At 40.4% G+C, this 16945-nt stretch overlaps 1 protein-coding gene and 1 long non-coding RNA gene across 7 annotated transcripts; one reads left to right on the forward strand and one right to left on the reverse strand.

Moving 5' to 3' along the window:
• Positions 1-2325: 2325 nt before the first annotated feature.
• Positions 2326-14560, reverse strand: LOC142968041 (glutamate decarboxylase 1). Of its 4 annotated transcripts, XM_076107763.1 has the most exons (17): positions 14273-14560; positions 14135-14195; positions 11476-11538; positions 10298-10453; positions 9692-9934; positions 9427-9517; positions 7182-7294; positions 6882-6997; positions 6408-6487; positions 6264-6318; positions 5861-5977; positions 5683-5747; positions 5454-5532; positions 5178-5327; positions 4958-5065; positions 4562-4651; positions 2326-4379 (listed from the first exon to the last, which is right to left on the reverse strand). In XM_076107763.1, exons 1-17 carry the CDS (start codon positions 14348-14350, stop codon positions 4206-4208), a joined length of 1839 nt encoding a protein of 612 aa, XP_075963878.1. In that variant the 5' UTR covers positions 14351-14560; the 3' UTR covers positions 2326-4205. The 4 variants fall into 4 exon arrangements, with proteins under 4 accessions (XP_075963878.1, XP_075963887.1, XP_075963897.1 ...); XM_076107772.1 differs by lacking the exons at positions 14135-14195; positions 14273-14560 and adding an exon at positions 13126-14055; XM_076107782.1 differs by lacking the exons at positions 11476-11538; positions 14135-14195; positions 14273-14560 and adding an exon at positions 13126-13520.
• On the forward strand, positions 10221-16747 carry LOC142968099 (uncharacterized). Of its 3 annotated transcripts, none has more exons than XR_012959020.1 (3): positions 10287-12337; positions 14153-15222; positions 15852-16747. It is a non-coding gene; the product is annotated as an uncharacterized LOC142968099 (long non-coding RNA). The 3 variants fall into 3 exon arrangements; XR_012959023.1 differs by having other exon boundaries at positions 10293-14306; positions 14914-15222; XR_012959019.1 differs by having other exon boundaries at positions 10221-15222.
• Positions 16748-16945: the final 198 nt, after the last annotated feature.

The raw sequence follows: 16945 nt of genomic DNA on the forward strand, positions 1-16945 counted from the left end.
ACAAGCGCCACATTAGGTGAACACTCCTCAGCCACAGAGACAGGCAAGTTACAGTCTCTGGACTATTAATCTCCCGCTTAAAATGTACTTTCTGCCAAGATTAATCAAGCCGTGGACACTCAGTCAATAAGAGGAGACTATTTAGATATAAGTATAAACCATTATAATTACTTTAGAAGTCAGAGGCTTGAAGGTGTTACAATTGATTCTGTTTTTTAATGTCAAGCTGCACTTGCTATTTGAATTTAAGAACAAAATTAGCAGATTGCAGTGGCACGTAAACACCTTTTACACCAGAACACCATTGACCTTTAAGTATTAGAGCAAAAATGCTGCCGGTGTTGAGCTGTGGATTGCTCATGAATAATGTTGAAAAGATTTTAAAAAACATTGATATTCCTGCTTAATTGTGGATTTGTGCATGTGTGTTTTAATGGTGTGTGGAGATGAGGAGGGGGAAGGGCTGGCAAGCAGCCCGCAGTCAATATCATCATCATCATTTCATTAGACTTGCCTTACACAATGGGAATGTCAGTATCTATCAGGAAGCTAATGTGGCAGTGATTCCCATGGGCGGGAGATATATTTGGCACTTCAGGAAACCACTGAGGAGATTCATGGATATATAAGAGAGAGGAGTAAAACAGCTGAGAAAGGATGGATGGCTATTGAATGTGTGAGAGGGAACTAAACTAACTCTTAAATAAAAATATTCACAAAATGTGTCCGTAATGGAAATACAACTAGAGAAAAAAAGGAAATGCAACAAGCCCAATGAAGGTGATTGTCTTTGTTTAATTTGCAGGATTCAAACATGTTTTGAATCCTTTAAATGTGTGTGTGTGTATGTGGTGTAGGTGTGTGTGCCAAGTGTGAAATGGAGGGTGAACAGACTAGTGCAGAGACAGACATTAAGTGTTTCACAGTCTGGTGTTCAGAGCCTTCCCCGCCCAGCATTCAGAGACAGAGGCTTCTGCAAAAACAGAGCTGCTCCAGCTCTTTATTATTTTACTGGCCTGATCTCCTCTCGATCAAAGTTTAATTACGCTTATAATTACAATTGATGGAGATACTGATTGTTGATTAAAGTGATGAACCCCTTAAAATACTACTCTCATCAATTTTATAGTCTATTAAACCTTTTCTTTTCAAACTTGATTTACCATTATAGTCCAAATATAGCAAATCTTCTGAAACATTTTGCATTTTACCGAATAGACTGACTGATATTTGTATACTTACATACTTTGAGTGGCCATTCATTCATGTCTAGCATCTAGCGAGTTACTAAACTGTGACAAACTATAGGAGCTAAAGGCCAAGTTTCATTTGCATTCAATTATTATAAGATTCTCCAACACCTGCTTCCAAATTAGCCGTGGTATTATTACCCTTTGGCACGTATAACCGTCAATGACAAAACAAAAAACACTCTCCCTTTAGATGTGGGAAGAAGTCAGGGGTTATTATTTCTATTACCCCATTATATTATCCCCTTAATCCTCTGTTCCCTGTAACTTTACACAGCAGCCAGTGACACCAGCTCTGTAATGATCGCTGCACTGGAGCATGAAACAAAGAAGCAGCGTCTGCTGTGGTGGAGGATGGGAGGGGAGCCAGTGAAACAGCCAGTCCCTCTACGGCTGTGGCGAAATAAAAGGCAGCCAGGCAGAGCCTTGAAATAGGCGCCTCGGAAAAAAATGTTAGGAGAGCGCAGTCTAATGTGTTTTATGATAAATATCTTAAAAGTGTGAGTAATGAGAGTAGTAAGGGAATTGGCAGGGGGTGCTCGTGAAATCTCAGCTGTGAGATGATCGGCCAATAAAAAATCCCTCCAGGGTGATTAATCTGACCAATGGCTGGTGACAGCCAGGTGGATTGAGAAGATGTACGAGAAAAAAAAAGGAAACTATGCACATTTACCCAAACTTGTCTCCCACTTTTTTATATATTTAACTTTATTTGCATATATTTGTTTAGAGGTTGGATTCCAGTACACTTTTCTTGCACTCAACCTGTCTTTTGCGGCGACTGATGAGCCAGGAATTTTAACTCCAATGTTGTTACTGTTGTTCTGGAGACCCCGGATCCCTCATAAAGTTAAAAAAAAGCATTGTTTTATCACCTTTATACTTCATGCCTTTAATCATGATTTTGAACTGATGACATGACATTTGATATGCTCTGTGACTGTTTAGTTTTGGCAGCACTTTCTAAACCAGCCGTATCCCTCCCAAATCTCTGATAATGCATCTGGATTTGACCTTGTTCACAAGGGGTCTAACCTTGTGATCTAACCTCTAATGAACCCCAAATAACAACATGTAGGATATCATACATTTATTTGTCTGTGAATGACATTTTGGCAAACAAATGGAATATATATTTGCTCATGCATAGTCTACATAATATGTAAAACAATACATATTTAACAGTAATAACAATGCTTCATACTCATTTCTAATAAGCCCAGTTTGTGGCAAAGTGGAGGCTAATCAGCTCAATAATTGCCTATTTGTGTTTTAAAGGTCAGAAGAGTAGAAAAACATGAATTTGTAATTACCGGTTTTTAAATCTTTATACCTATAGCGGTGTAAGTAAAGCTAATGTCAACTTAACACATGAGTTAAGGTTGTTCACCATACATATACAGTATGTTTGTCATTATACAAACTGCAAAAAAACAGATGTTCGACAGCTCATGTCTTTATTAGTGCTGTGGATACAACAATAACACTCTGCAAATGATGGCATGAAGTTAAAGTGCCTACATTGAATTTAACAAAGGGATATTTCATCCCACTAATTCAGGAATGTACAATTGTTCAATAAATCATATTACAGCAGCAAACACTGTGCATTTCATTGTTCAAGATAAATTCTTTATGATAAATAATCCCAGTTTCTCACGTTGTTATTTTTAACATAAAAATGTTACTATAGTGAGCATGTTAAGAAAAAAAACAAAATTTGGCATAATATAGTTTTACTCCATTTAACACATTATCATACAGACAATTATTATGTCTGTAGAATAAAAGCTGCCCAGTGATCATGGTTCAGCGTTGTGCTTTCTATCATGAACAAAGCAGCCGCAAACCCAACCATGCTTCCTCCCACATATAGCCAAGTGTCTGGACGATATTCAGCCAGTGAATCACAATGACATTGCACAGTTACACAACATAGATTGCACTAAAGTTAAGGGCGGTAAGTTAAGTTTTCTTGTACAAACATCTGAACCCATCCATAAGGGAGAATAAATGTACCTCAACCCTTCTTTGGTTCACAAATACAGTAAAATAAATCAATGTTGTTCAAAACATTGTGATATTGTACAGCAGGGTTTCCCAATAGGAAGCATACATTACAACTGGAAACGAACAGCAGGTAACCTATTCACAATTAGAACCTCTGAATATAAATAAAGTGATTCATCTATTACATATTACATAGATATAGGATTATTTTCTCACTGTAAAACTAGGACACATTTGGCACAAAGGCAATGTAACAATACTATACACAATCTACACAAAAATCTCTAAAAACACAGCGATCAAGAACAATGACTGTGTTATATATTTCCACCTATGTAATATCAAAAGGAAATAACAGATAGGGTACAATGTGGCGGCGCATCTGGCTTGATAATTACACAGACGACATGGAGCACCAACAGTCAGTACATACATAATGCTATAAGGTTCCCTACATTGTGCTCCGATACTTGTGAAAAAATATTTCGATCTCATTCTGTTTTTACTGACCGTCATATAGTACAACAGTTTTCTTTTATAGCTGCTATAGAAAGAATCATTCAAGTGCTCAGATATTCTTGCTATTCTATATTTACATAAGAAAGTAACCAGTGTAAATCTCATGTCATCCACATTATTAGATACGGGTTCATTTCCAGTTAACATGGTTTAGCAAGAATACCATGTGTGCTTTTGTGATTCTCTCACAGATATGTCCTTATTACTCAGATAACCTTGTGTGCAGATGTGTTGAATATAAGTCATCGCTGATAAAGACAGAAGAGACAGAGAAGAGACACACACGGCGTATTATTTCTTGTGCATTGCCAGAGAAGATCTGTAAGCAAAATTCAATGTCTTTATGAGGCAAAAGGGAGATGAAGCCAAGCTCAAGGCTCTACAGAGTCGGACATGTTTTGGGGGGAAATGGTTTAGGTGTGTCTCTTACAAGTCGTTCCCCAGTCCCTCAATCTCTTCGATCAGGAAGTCGATGTCTGACATGGTAGCAGCGGGGTTTGAGATAACCATGCGGAAGAAGTTGACCTTGTCTCCTTGCGGCTGGTAACCCACCATCGTAGTCCCGGACTCCATCATCATTGCCTTGATCTTTGGGGCCACCTGTTGTGGGAAAGCATACAATGTTAACGTCCCAATTCCACAAAGCAACAGCATAAGCCCACACTATTTGTCCATGATTTTACTGTGTGAATCCCTAAATCTAAGTCGACACTATATGACTCAATCTAAGAGCGCAGGGGAACTAGAAATGTATCCTAAAAAACAGATTGATGAGACCTCACCTTGTGCAACCTCTCCCGCCTCTCGTCACCATCAGGCAAGCCGCGCAGACTCGGTGGAATATACCAGAAACACACATTAGTGTGCTGCGGCTGATAAGAGAAAATGGGAACAACATTTGTAAAGAGCGCCGATAAAAAAACGCCTTCAGTAATTTCTGCTTCTCGTGTCAACTTGTCAGTAATGCAAAACGGTCCAATCAATCCTGGAAGCGAGTTAAGATATGAAACATATTGTTACTTAGATAGTAAGTATAATATAGACCGTTTTTCTTTGTTGCAGCAGCTGATCAGTATCCAAATATATTAAGATTTAGATTAATCTGACAAATCAGTACAGTGAATGCTTTAGCGTTCAATTAAAAAAATATTTGCAGACGGTGCAAATAATGATCTCACCTCTCCGTCGAACACCATCTCGAAGCCCTCTCTGTTTTTTATTTTATTGTAGAGGTGCGCTGACAGATCCAGGCACTTGTCAATATGCTGTTCAAATCCTTCTGTTCCCTTTTAGGTAGATCAAAAAAAAGAAAGAATAAAGAGTTGTTTTCATCACATTCTAGATAAGGCAGCAGGGTTGGTAGAGGCTCAACAAGAAAACAGCTGATGAAATCCACACCTTTGCCTTCCACATGAGCCAGAACTTGAAGATATCGACATGCCGTCCACACTGAATGGCCTTGTCGCCCGTGTCGTATGTAATATCATACTGTTTATCTGGCTGGAAGAGGTAACCGGCAGACATGGAGTTGCAGCCTTGTAATAATCCCTGCAATGGGCACAGACGTGGGGTAAGAAACAGTGAGGTTACCGACCACCGGCAGAAAACAGTTATCTTATCCTGCTGGTGCAGAAGTCTTATCGTGAGCAGCAAGCAAGTGAAAAACAGTCTCACCCACTCTCTGACCAGAACGGCAGAGCACTGCAGCGGCACTCCCATCATTTTATGAGGGTTCCATGTGACTGAGTTGGCCCTGCACAGAAATTGAAACAGTAAACATAGTTCTGTGGGTGTGTGTGTGTATATGTGTGTGTGTCTAAATAGGTGGAGACCCCACTTAAAAAGCATGTTTTCCCGACTGCATTATTCGTCATTGAAATGCTCATGTTTGGCGCTCTTTTACCTCTCCACTCCATTCAGCTTGTGTCTGTGCTTCCTGGACATCAGCAAGCCTCCTCCCCATGCACCCTGCACAGGACACAACACATTTATAACAGTAAGGACGCTAATATCTATTAAAGTTGCCGATGTGTACAGCTGTGGTCATTTTTCTGTATTGAAGATCATCCATATTGCCTTACGTCCACATGAAGCCACAAGTTGTACTTTTCACAGATGTCTGCGATTTCATTGATGGGATCAAAGGCTCCATAGACGGTGGTGCCAGCGGTGGCATTCACAAACATCGGAACATACCCCTGCAAACCAAAAAGACATAGGTTACAAGGCACCTACTGCTGTCCCGTTTCTACTAGTCTGGACATCACTTTGCCTTTGAACAGAATGTGTTCCAGGAGTGTTACTTTAGACCGGGGGGCAGCATCACATGTGAGCACCTTACTGAAATAACCTTGCTGCTCTGGCACAAATAAACAAGTAAACTCCCCTGCTCGGAGAAGTGTCTCTCACTGTACCGAGTCTCTGATAGAAGCAAATCAATAAGTAAGTGGGGACGTTGTCTGAGTCACTGTTGCCGACATTCACCTTTTGCTTGGCCTCTATTACTTTGGCTTCCAAATCAGCAGGAATGACTCTCCCTCTAGAAAAGAAGAAAAAGACATACAATATCCAGATATTTGACCTTTTGACCTTTTTGATCAGCATGTGGGTTCAGTATATGAAACAAACCTCTTATCCGTGTTCAAAAGGATCAGGTTCTCAGTCCCGAAGCCCAGAGCTGCACTGGCTTTCTTGATGGAATAGTGGCTCTGCAAGAACAGAAGTTGGATGAGTCACAATTCAGGCTGGAATTACACAAAAGATACTAATTGTCAACTGTGGTGGAAATAATTCTTATTCATTTCCCTGATGAGAAAGCTCTTAAATGTCTAAAAGTATTTTATTGAACAGACACTTTCAATAACACAATCATTTAGCTGAATGGACAGAGCTCCTTCCCAACGGATGGTTCGGAGGTCTAACGACAAGTCAAAGGTTTAACAGAGTATGCGTCACACAAACTGAACAGCTCGTAAACAGAACAGCCATGAGCCGTGTTCATGCACACAATGTTCAAGTTACATCTAAAAAGAACAACATGGTAAATTGCCACAGCATCAACCTTTGTGATAAAGGTGAAGTAATAAGACGGAGGAGACTGACATGCTCTGAGGTGAAGAGGACCAGTCTGGGTGCAGCTGCCATGCCTTTGGTCTTAACTTCAGGGAAGAACTTGTATCTGGCAATCATCACACTGTACATGTTGGAGATTGCTCCTCCTGTAGAGACCAACAGTGGTACAAAGTAAGTACGGTCATTAAATACACATTTGAGATACTTGACCTGAGTATTATATTATAAGCTTATTTGCACTACATAAGTAGTACTTTACATAAGTAAGTCTAGATTCTAGCATGTTTGCATGAGGTCTCAGAGTTGTTGAGGTCCTGGTTTGGCTCTGACCTGGAGAAAATATCCCATCGCCCTCTCCCTCAGGCCAGCCGATCATCTCTCTCATCTTTTTCAGTGTCAGCTGCTCCATGAGCACAAAGACAGGGGCGATCTCATAGGTAAACCTTGAACCAAACCAAAAAAAAATTGTTAGGTGTTCATTAAACAGTAGTATATAAATACAAAAATGTTCTCTCTGCCGTTTCATTCAAGTAACATTCTATATCACCTCCAGGCTGCAGGAGAGACTGATGGGATCAATATGAAATACATATCTAACAACATGCATTTGTATACTGTAATTGTACAGCATGCTTACTGAGCACGCTGCTCTCTCAATAGAAATGGAACAGATACAGTACGGTGTACACACAGTCACACTTCAATGACAACACCATCTTGTTGTTCTAGTAATGCCTTTTGCAGCAGGGGAATGACACAACAAATGCCAAACAGTCCCAGCTTCATTGATTGATACTATTCCATATATGAACAATGCACCTTTAATGAGTTAATATTTTAAAAAACATTAGATAAATAATAGGAATGGTCTGCTGTTAAAATCACAAAACAAAGCGGTTACAGGTATACCTTTAAATTTGTCATTCCAGAAATGTTTTTCCATGTTTTATCCTCCCATGTATATAATTTGTTCCCGTCTTATCAAAGTACATTGAAACCCCTCTGCCTCAGAGAAGAGCACAGTCGATTTGGAATTACCGGACAGGAAGCCTCATCCATCTTCTCCTGACAAATATTCTTATAATTACACAAGTATCTGTCTATTCATGCAAAGAAAGTAAATGAATCAGTGGAACATTGCAGAATGTCGCATTGTGCCCCACAGCATCTCCAGTATACGCACACTCAGTAATATGGAGAGGAAAAAAAAATAAACAAGTCAGATGCCACTTCGCAGATGTCGCACATTAATTTCACCGCATTCATTCATGCAGACTTCGCTCACTCATTCTGATTATGTAAGACTTGGATGTGATTGTCAGACTATTAGTGTCAGTCAATATCTGCCAGGGGTAATTAGGGTTGATGTAGTAATTAATAAAGGTAAATTACAAGTATGTAAGCAACCTCCACCCTCTGGTTCGAGTCATCCTCGGTGATGTCGCCAATAACACGAGCTGCCTACAGTGCTTTTTTGAGGACAGACTGGTGGCTGAACAAGCAAAAGGGAACAATAGAGGTTTTTCAGAATCTTCACCATTGTGTGCTGATAAAAATGACAAACGATAGTACCACTTTCTAATAAGGCTCCTATTTATAAAAGAGCACTTTATACATGTGCTTTATAAGCACAACAATGAACAAATCCCTCTTTCTGCTGCTTAACCTTTCTATCTGGTAATCATTTGGTTATAAATGTTAGTAAACCATTAATAAATGCTTAATAAGATGTTTATAAATGTCTTTTCTAGATGGTAAGTTGTCATACAGACCAATCAGTGAAAGGGACTTTTCACAATCAGACAACCCATATTTTCTTATGAATGATTTATAACTGATCTATAACCCATTAATAAATGATGTATTAACCATGACTTAAGTCATTTGTTAGAACTTAAGCCTTTATAAAGAGCACATTTTTAAAAAGTGGTACTGAAATAGTTTTTACAAAGTCTTCTATTTACACTTATCTATTTACTTATTTAAGTAATATTTTCAGCTGTATTGTCAAGGGATTTTAAAAGTGTACAGGCAGTAATAATCAAAACACTCCCTGAATGGGAAACATGACGGTCTGACGGTCATGAGCAGAGAGAGGCTCTTTCCCCCTCCTGGCATTGTTAAGTCACAAGAACTAGACGAAACAAAGACGCCATGTAAACTGTGAATGCAAATCAATACGCAATTTAGTTTGCCCGCAGGGCTGAATTATGTGAACACGGCCTTAGCACCGGCCAACATTCACAAAAAAAGTGGGGGAGTAGCTGTACAAATGTCTTTTTATTTTCCTGCTTGACGGACAGTCTATTAGAGCAAGCGCAGCACTCTTCAGCCTGTGACAGTAATTACTGTATGTCACTTCACATATTCCTCGAAGTGAAAGACTCTCTTCTACATGGGCTGTTTAAATACAATGAGTACAAAAATCTTTAGAAGAAAGGGAATCTAATGACTTCCAAACTGGATCTAATTGTTATTGCTTGAATCTCAAACAATATCTGCATGACTGTGTTTATGGAGGGCAAACATTATATTTTAAAAATCAACTGATAAATGACACTATCACAGTACTCACATATTAGTGTTGGCTGTAGAGGTAAGCCACTCTCCTGCCAACCCAACAATATCTAATCCAGTGGACAGCTGGTTAAAGAACCTGGGGTGGCCTACGATTGGAAAAGAGACAACGAAGCAACATAAATCCCCTGAAAACAAGTAATCATTTGAGAATGAGAGAGAGAAAATGGCTTATCTGTAATCATTACACTGGCATGTAAGCTAATGAGAGTTATTGATCGCAGTAGGCCTCGCTGCACGCCTGCACGCCTCTTTGTTCTCACCTGTTCTCACTCCATACTTCAAGGTGTCCCTGCAGTCCACCAGGATCTGCTCCAGAGACTCGGGCTGGTCGGAGAGCTCCAGGTTGAAGCCCTCCATGCCCTCCAGCAGCTGGTGGGGGTGGTGGAAGTCCAGGACCTTAGTGGATCTGTCAAAGGTCTTCCGCACGTAGTTGGTGAGGATTTCCACAACCTCCAGCAAGAACTGCATGGTGGGCTCCTCTCCATTTTTGGCGGGCAACAGATCTACAAAATAACCAGAGTCTCTCCTGGTTAGCCTAAATCTAAAGATTGCAGTTCACTGTTGATCTTCCTGTGATCTCTGGGTTTGTCAGAAAGTTGATAACTTTCAATTAAATTAAATTAATTTTGTTGGATTAAAAGCAGCACTGGGGAATTAATACAACAAATGCAGTTCCATTATGACTTCATCAGCATATTATTTACTTATCATATATTTAGTCATTAGAAATCAGATTAAAATGTCCACAGAATGTCAGATTTTTCAAAGTTGTATGCGTTAGATTTCAGGTTAAGTGTTAACTTTTTAATTCCAAAAGGATAAATACACATGCGTTTTTCTTCTTCTTCGTCTTCTTCTCAGCCTACCTCTGGCGAACATATTGGAGAAGTCGGTCTCCGTGCGTCTGAAATGCGCATCTTCTCCGGCATTATCGCAGGACAGCAGGTTCTTGGCGGCGCGCTCCTTCAAGGAACTCACAATCCGGTTCCTCTCCTCCAAACTGTTGTTCTTCTGCAAAAACCCTAAAGGATTACAAGAAGATGAGGAGTCCGCAGGGTGATTACCATCCGCATGCATTTTGAGAACTGCACCTTTTTGAACAGGCCCACTAATAATTCTCCTCTCCCATTTCTGACGTGTATCTCTCTCTCTCTCTCGCTCTCTCTCTCTCTCATGGGCAGAGGGGCTCTGTGGGAGGTTGAGCGCGTGACATCAACATCAAACTCCAGTCAAGCACAAACAAACGAGTGTCATGTAGCGGCTGTAAATTCTTATAAAAGCTCCTCCGACAGTGAGGAGCAAACAGCACAAGTATAGCCGATAACAACACGGTCCAAAAGCACATTTGATAACGTGTGTGCAATTATCTTTACACCCTGCTGAGGATAATATAGTCCACGAGTATCACTGATAGAAATATGAAAAGTGTGCAACACTTTCCCCTGATGTTAATCCGAGCAGACAACACGTTTGTTTTCCTGCCCATTGTATTTCGAAGCGTTATACGGTCCTGGGTAATTACATGGCCTTAATGAAACCAGCAGAACGTGTCGGTCAAAAATGCCAGAAAATTGTACTGCGCACTGGTGCATGACATTCACCATCATGGTAGATGTCAGTCCGCCCTTGGTTCGTGTGGTACGAGACTAAAATAGACGCTCAAAGTTGAAATTGGAAAATCCATTCTGCATAATTTTCTTCTTAAATTCCATCAGCTACAACTCAATTGATGTTTTTTTTGCAGTTGATAGAACTTGCATTTTTTATTTTAGTTAAATTGCCAAGATCAGGCGTGGTGGTTATTTATAATTCAAATAATATTGGCTAATCGTATATCATCTAAATGATTAATCATTATTTGGATGCTTTTTCCAAATCCTGTTCGTCCTGGAATCCGTTTCCATTGAGTTGCAAATAAGCAGGCCCATGAATAGCCTACAGTCATGCTTGTGGACACGAAAAACCATAGATTGTATTCTTATTTCTTCCTGACAATTCATATATTTTGCGTAATTATCTGAACAAAAAAAATAGTGTAACTTACCACATATCTTCATTCCCAATTTCCTAGTACATCCATGGGCAACTCCACACCAGGCATCATAGCCTAAAAATATTTTTTTTAAATGAGAGGGCCTCACAGTCATTTTTATCTTGAACACGTTCATGTTAAGAATATGTGGAGTGACATATGAGGTCGAGTGATGTCGCATGATGAAACTAAAATAGCCAGCATGGGTGTCTTGGGATTATTTCAACATTATACCGGCACCCCCCGGGCCCCTGGATCTGGATCAGTATATTTCCACAGTACAACCTATGGCGAGGACTTCAAATTAATTAGCCCTTTGGAACCACGCCAGGCTAAAGATCTAATTGATGCTGGTTAAAATGCGAGCATCGGTAAACATGAGCCGGCTGGTCAGTGACAGATAGAGAATTACTGCGTTATCAAGGGCTTCCAGCCAGAGAGGGGATGGGGCACCTTGGATGGAAAGCATAGACCAAACCCTCAAAAGCAGCAATTTAGGGGAGGAGGGGTGGGAGTGGGAGAAGAAGGAGGGTGGAGGGGGGCAGTCCTATTTCCACATCCTAATTTAACCCCTCGCTTTGGATCATTAGATAAATCATTGCCCTGCTCAGATCAGTGGAAGCACTTCAATTCAGTCCCCACAATGATTTTCTCCAAGTCAGAGGGAATGAGATGGACAACAAAAGGGAAAAGGGAAGAAAATAAACAATGTGCTGATAAAAACCATTCAGACCAGACTATACATTTGCAGAGGTGCAGCTTGAAGACTAGCTGCAGGCAATTTGTGCATGGGCCTAACATGATGCAATCCCTGCTTTTCTTCACACACTCAATTGACGATGCAAAGCCATTCCGATATTAAAAGCAGAAACTGGTAAGAAGACCTAGCTCATGTTTGCACTGTACAGACATGTAATTGTTTATTTTATATTCAACAATGTACAAATCTCTATATCTGTATATTTCCTGTGTCAGGAGCACATCTAGACCTGTAAGATGATTTTAGATCCCTATTCAAGGATCAGGCTCTTTTTTTTTTTCTTTCTTTCAATCAGCGGACAAAGAAAGGACTGTGGTGGATGAAGGTTTCTACAGTGCCCCTTCTCGAAGGCTATGCTTAAGTGTGCCATTAGGGGCAATTTAATATGGCTGAATTAACAGCCACTTCAGGGGCAATTTTAATTTTTCCATGCAACCACTTTATTCAGCCAGAGCCCATTTAACCAAACCAATGGGGAAAAAACACGAATGCATTAATACACCACCCCTAATAATAGGCCAATAATAATTATAATAACAACGATAATAATAATTATTGCTTTGTAATCTTTGCAAATAATTATTCATTTTTTTTAGCTTTTCTGATAGGATGTTCCGGTGGTGCAGCCTCGGGCTTGTGTCCCCCGCTAATTGCCTTCAGTGTAACGTTAGTGGAGGACATCAGGTTTTGACAGCAGCATTCGTCTGTCACGCAGATGCCGGGAGGTCGGTATGGTGAATGAAATGCAGCGATGATTTGTGGCGAAGGGAGCCTTCTCAAATGGCAGCGGATTCTTTTTTTTTTGTTATCTCCCCCGCTCTCCCTCGATGAAAATGATTAATGGCATTGCCCACAAAGTAAATAGCACACGTGGAATAGCATTTTATCTGTGATGGACCTACTTGAGCCCGGTGGTCGTAAATTTGTCGAGTTGGGATCCGGTTCGCCGCCAGAGGAGGAGGGTGCAGACGCCGCCATCACTCCCGACCCTTTGCCAAAGTCCTCACCTCAAAAAGCCTGGTCACTTTTTTCCCCTTCTTTTTTTTTTTGTTAATGCCCCCCAAAATCTCTCTTTATAGCCTATCAACCAAGATGAAAAGTAGCCCGACCTCACTGGCAGGGAAAGAGGAAAAACCGCACAAAAATATACAGTATTTTAAATATTTGCCTCTTGCTCATTTTTTTTTCACAATGAAGAGATGCTCAAGTTAGAGACACAGACCTGTAGACGACAAGGGCACAGTCTGTCTTACAAGTTGAGTTCAGTTCACTGAGCAAAGACAAATCCTCACTTGAGCCAATAACAGGAGCACGTTATTTCAGCACCATATCTTGATCCTGCTCAGGATGGATGATGGTTAAACAGCCGCCTCACAGCTTCACGATTGTCATCCTCATAATAAATAGCACAGCACTATTTGTTATAAGCTAAGGCTATACGTTGAAATGCACATATCTGGAGGTAAGGCTGTATGCAAAGAAAATGCAAATAGAAGCCATACAAAAGAGCAGAATATGTTCTACATTATTCAAATTCATAATATGGCCTGTATGGTCATCAGTAGCTTTAGACCCATACACTTGATGACAAATGACAAATATCAGCTGTAGGTGATTATTTACATTGCTGATCGTGATGCAGATTTAAGTCCCCCACAGAAAAAAAAACGACGTGTATCCCTCGTTCCAAACCACCAACCGGTTATTAAAGGCTTTAAAACGAATGAACAATCAAACCTGTGCAACACAACGCAATTAATTCACAAACTACAGGCCGATTCTGTCACCTAAAGAGATTCTTTTTGTGGGGAGTAAACCTTATCAAACACCTGTTAGAGCATCTCCAATGACAATTAAGAAGTTCGTTGAGTTTGGACTTGTTAGACCAGACAAACGAATAAAGCCACTTACCGTGATTATGTGGTGCAGGTGAACAGGTGCAGTCCCCCCAAAAAAGTGAATTCCCTCTGTCCTGGAGGCGAGACCACTGCTGTTACTCTTTGAAACACTCCGAGGAGAAGAAGAAAGAGGAGAAAAAACAAAACAGACCTGAGCTTCAGTTCCTCGTTGGACCCCACACAAGGTGACCTTGCTTTTGTTTTGCGAGTAGGTTTGATTTGCTGACATTTAAAGCAAGCCTTGTCTGTTTATTGTCGTTGCGCACGCATGAGTCACTGCAAGTATAGCCTGTACTACATCCACCGGTGCTGCATATTTGTGGAGCGGACTCGTCTGCAGGCAAGTCTGCAGGTTTGACACTGAATGGCGCCGCTTTCGGCCCCTTAAGTGTGACTTTTTTGTTTTTTTTTGGGAAGTGTTGATTGTCTTCGGATCTAGTTCTGGTTTGAATCCTGGTCACGGACGCGGACTCCAAGTTTGATGATATGAGCAACACATTACGTGAGGAGGGATCAGGATCGAAGAGGGGAGGGAGAGACGGTCGCTGGTTTTGTTCTTTGTGGAAAAAAACAAGAGGACAACCGTAAAGACACAATCACGTGCCTTAATACGCATTTAACTGCTTCTATATATTTATTCCCCGCACCCCAATAATATGAACGAGTTCCATCTCGACATTATGAACTGAGATCTAAAAACAAAAACGTTTGGAGATGACCTCGACGCTAGTTGTCATTACATCTCGAATATGCACCTGCCATAAACATCTTATTTCCCCACTTCTTGTGCAGACAGGATGGTTGTTGAATGGTGAAGATGTAACCTATACGACATGACACACTGAAAGGACGAAAAAAAACCAAAATCCACAAGGTGGCAGTGAGAAACCAAGAATGACTGCTGCAGGAGCAGAGACACAAATGGGCCACTCCAGATATACTTCATGGAGCTAATTATACACCGACCCATTAATCTGGAACACGTCACCATCATACATGGGTGCTGGGACACGAGTGGACACACAAGAGACAAGACAATCACAAGCAATCATCCGTCTGTTGTGAGATTGGTTATCTCTTGTATCATGAATCTGATTAAAGGTAATTTTGTCACTGTGACAGTGTTGATATAAAACGCATATACAGCTGTACGTTACATATAAGGACAGTAGTGTTTTCAGCACTGGACAGCGCCTCAGGCTGCTCCTGCTTCTAAAGGCTGATATCCTGTCTAGACTTCTCTATGGGGGCAAAATTCAGTTTTGGGGCCAGCTTGACTTAATTGCGTTCTCACTCAGAATTGCTGTCTGTCAGTTTGGTAATTTGACTAAACATAAATCAATTTAGGAATATGCCCAATATTAAATGCTAAAATAGATAATAAAGACTAGATTGTGAGCAGGCTGGAATGAGTAGAAATGCAGGATCTGCCTTAAAGATGAGGTTCACATCTCTTAAATCTATCATAAAGCAATACTCACATGTTCATATGAAACAGTTATCAGCTGCTGCAACTGTTCCTCCTTTCTAAAAGGATCCTTCCATCCCTTTTTGTTAGGCTACTATCTCTACACTGCAGCTTAGCACAGAGATATTGTCTCTGGAAACACAAAATGAGGGAAATCCATAATAAACATACTGTCATTTTAAAAGATACTTGATTTGGCTAAGACAGACTGCTGATGAGTCCTATTAGCCTCAACTAAACTTATAAATGCATTTCTGCACAGAATAAAGACTCTGGATTTCGACTTTTCACAAGAGACAGGATAAAGAACTACAATGCATGTGAGTATTGTATTAAAATAGACTTGAACATAACCTTTAAGGCCCTTATCACTACAGTTTCAATGATGAAGTAATGAAATTACCACAAACTAACTGACACACAGTGAACCTGGGATTTTGGGGCCTGAAGCTCTGGGATCCTTCGTCTGTCTAATAGTCCAGCTTGATGTACAATCAATGCTCTTCACAACAAATTCATTTTTCCTTGTCACAGATCTATTGTGTAACTGTCCCCATGCAGCCAATATCTGTCATGACGTCTTTGTAAAGAGGCCCCCCTGCAGAAGTAAAGACTCACAAGATTTGTTTCTGTCTTCATGCTTTTCAGCCGCAAGGGAGTGGTGTAAAAACAACAACAACAAAAGATGTAAAAACCAAAGGGAAAATGGGTGGGGCTGTTTTTCCACTAGCTGTATGAAACTGTCCACAAGATGGGGCATAATCCAAATGTAGAGAGTGAGAAAGAGTGAGTGGGGAGGAGGGGTGTCTATTCCTGTATTTGTGTTTGTCATTAATTTGACTGCTATCTGTGAGTAGAATCTGACGTAAACAAGTATAGATGTCTGAATTGTGGCTGCACATAAGCCAGTGAAAAGAAATAAGAAAACTCCTTGAAAAGACGAACATTGCCTGGTCCTGTTCTGGTTTCTTTGCTGAGCCTGCAGCTGTCTGTGAATTTCCCTCGACTGTCACACGGTGTCTCACTGGTGTCACTGGTCTTTCCCTCATCTTGTAAACTTAACATCTTTTCAGTCCTATCGCCTATTCAAGAAGCACCCATGCACACATCTGACTGTATGCGTTTGCCTTGAATAAATAGATGACTAAAACACTAAAATGAAGTTCCACTATAAAATGGCCACTTGTTCCATGAGATTTCTTTGACGAAGACTTGATGACAAAACGTGTCAGAGTGCCTTGGAGCTTTCTGTGGTATTTCTTTTGTCTCCATTTATCCTTATCCAAAAAGCAACTTGGACAAACTCTATACAACTATAAGTTTGATAAAAGTTATATTTCATAAATCAGTCTAAAG

The sequence above is a fragment of the Anarhichas minor genome, unplaced genomic scaffold, assembly GCF_050575085.1.
Source record: "Anarhichas minor isolate MPS153535 unplaced genomic scaffold, ASM5057508v1 ptg000004l, whole genome shotgun sequence".
NCBI classification, from domain to species: domain Eukaryota; kingdom Metazoa; phylum Chordata; class Actinopteri; order Perciformes; family Anarhichadidae; genus Anarhichas; species Anarhichas minor.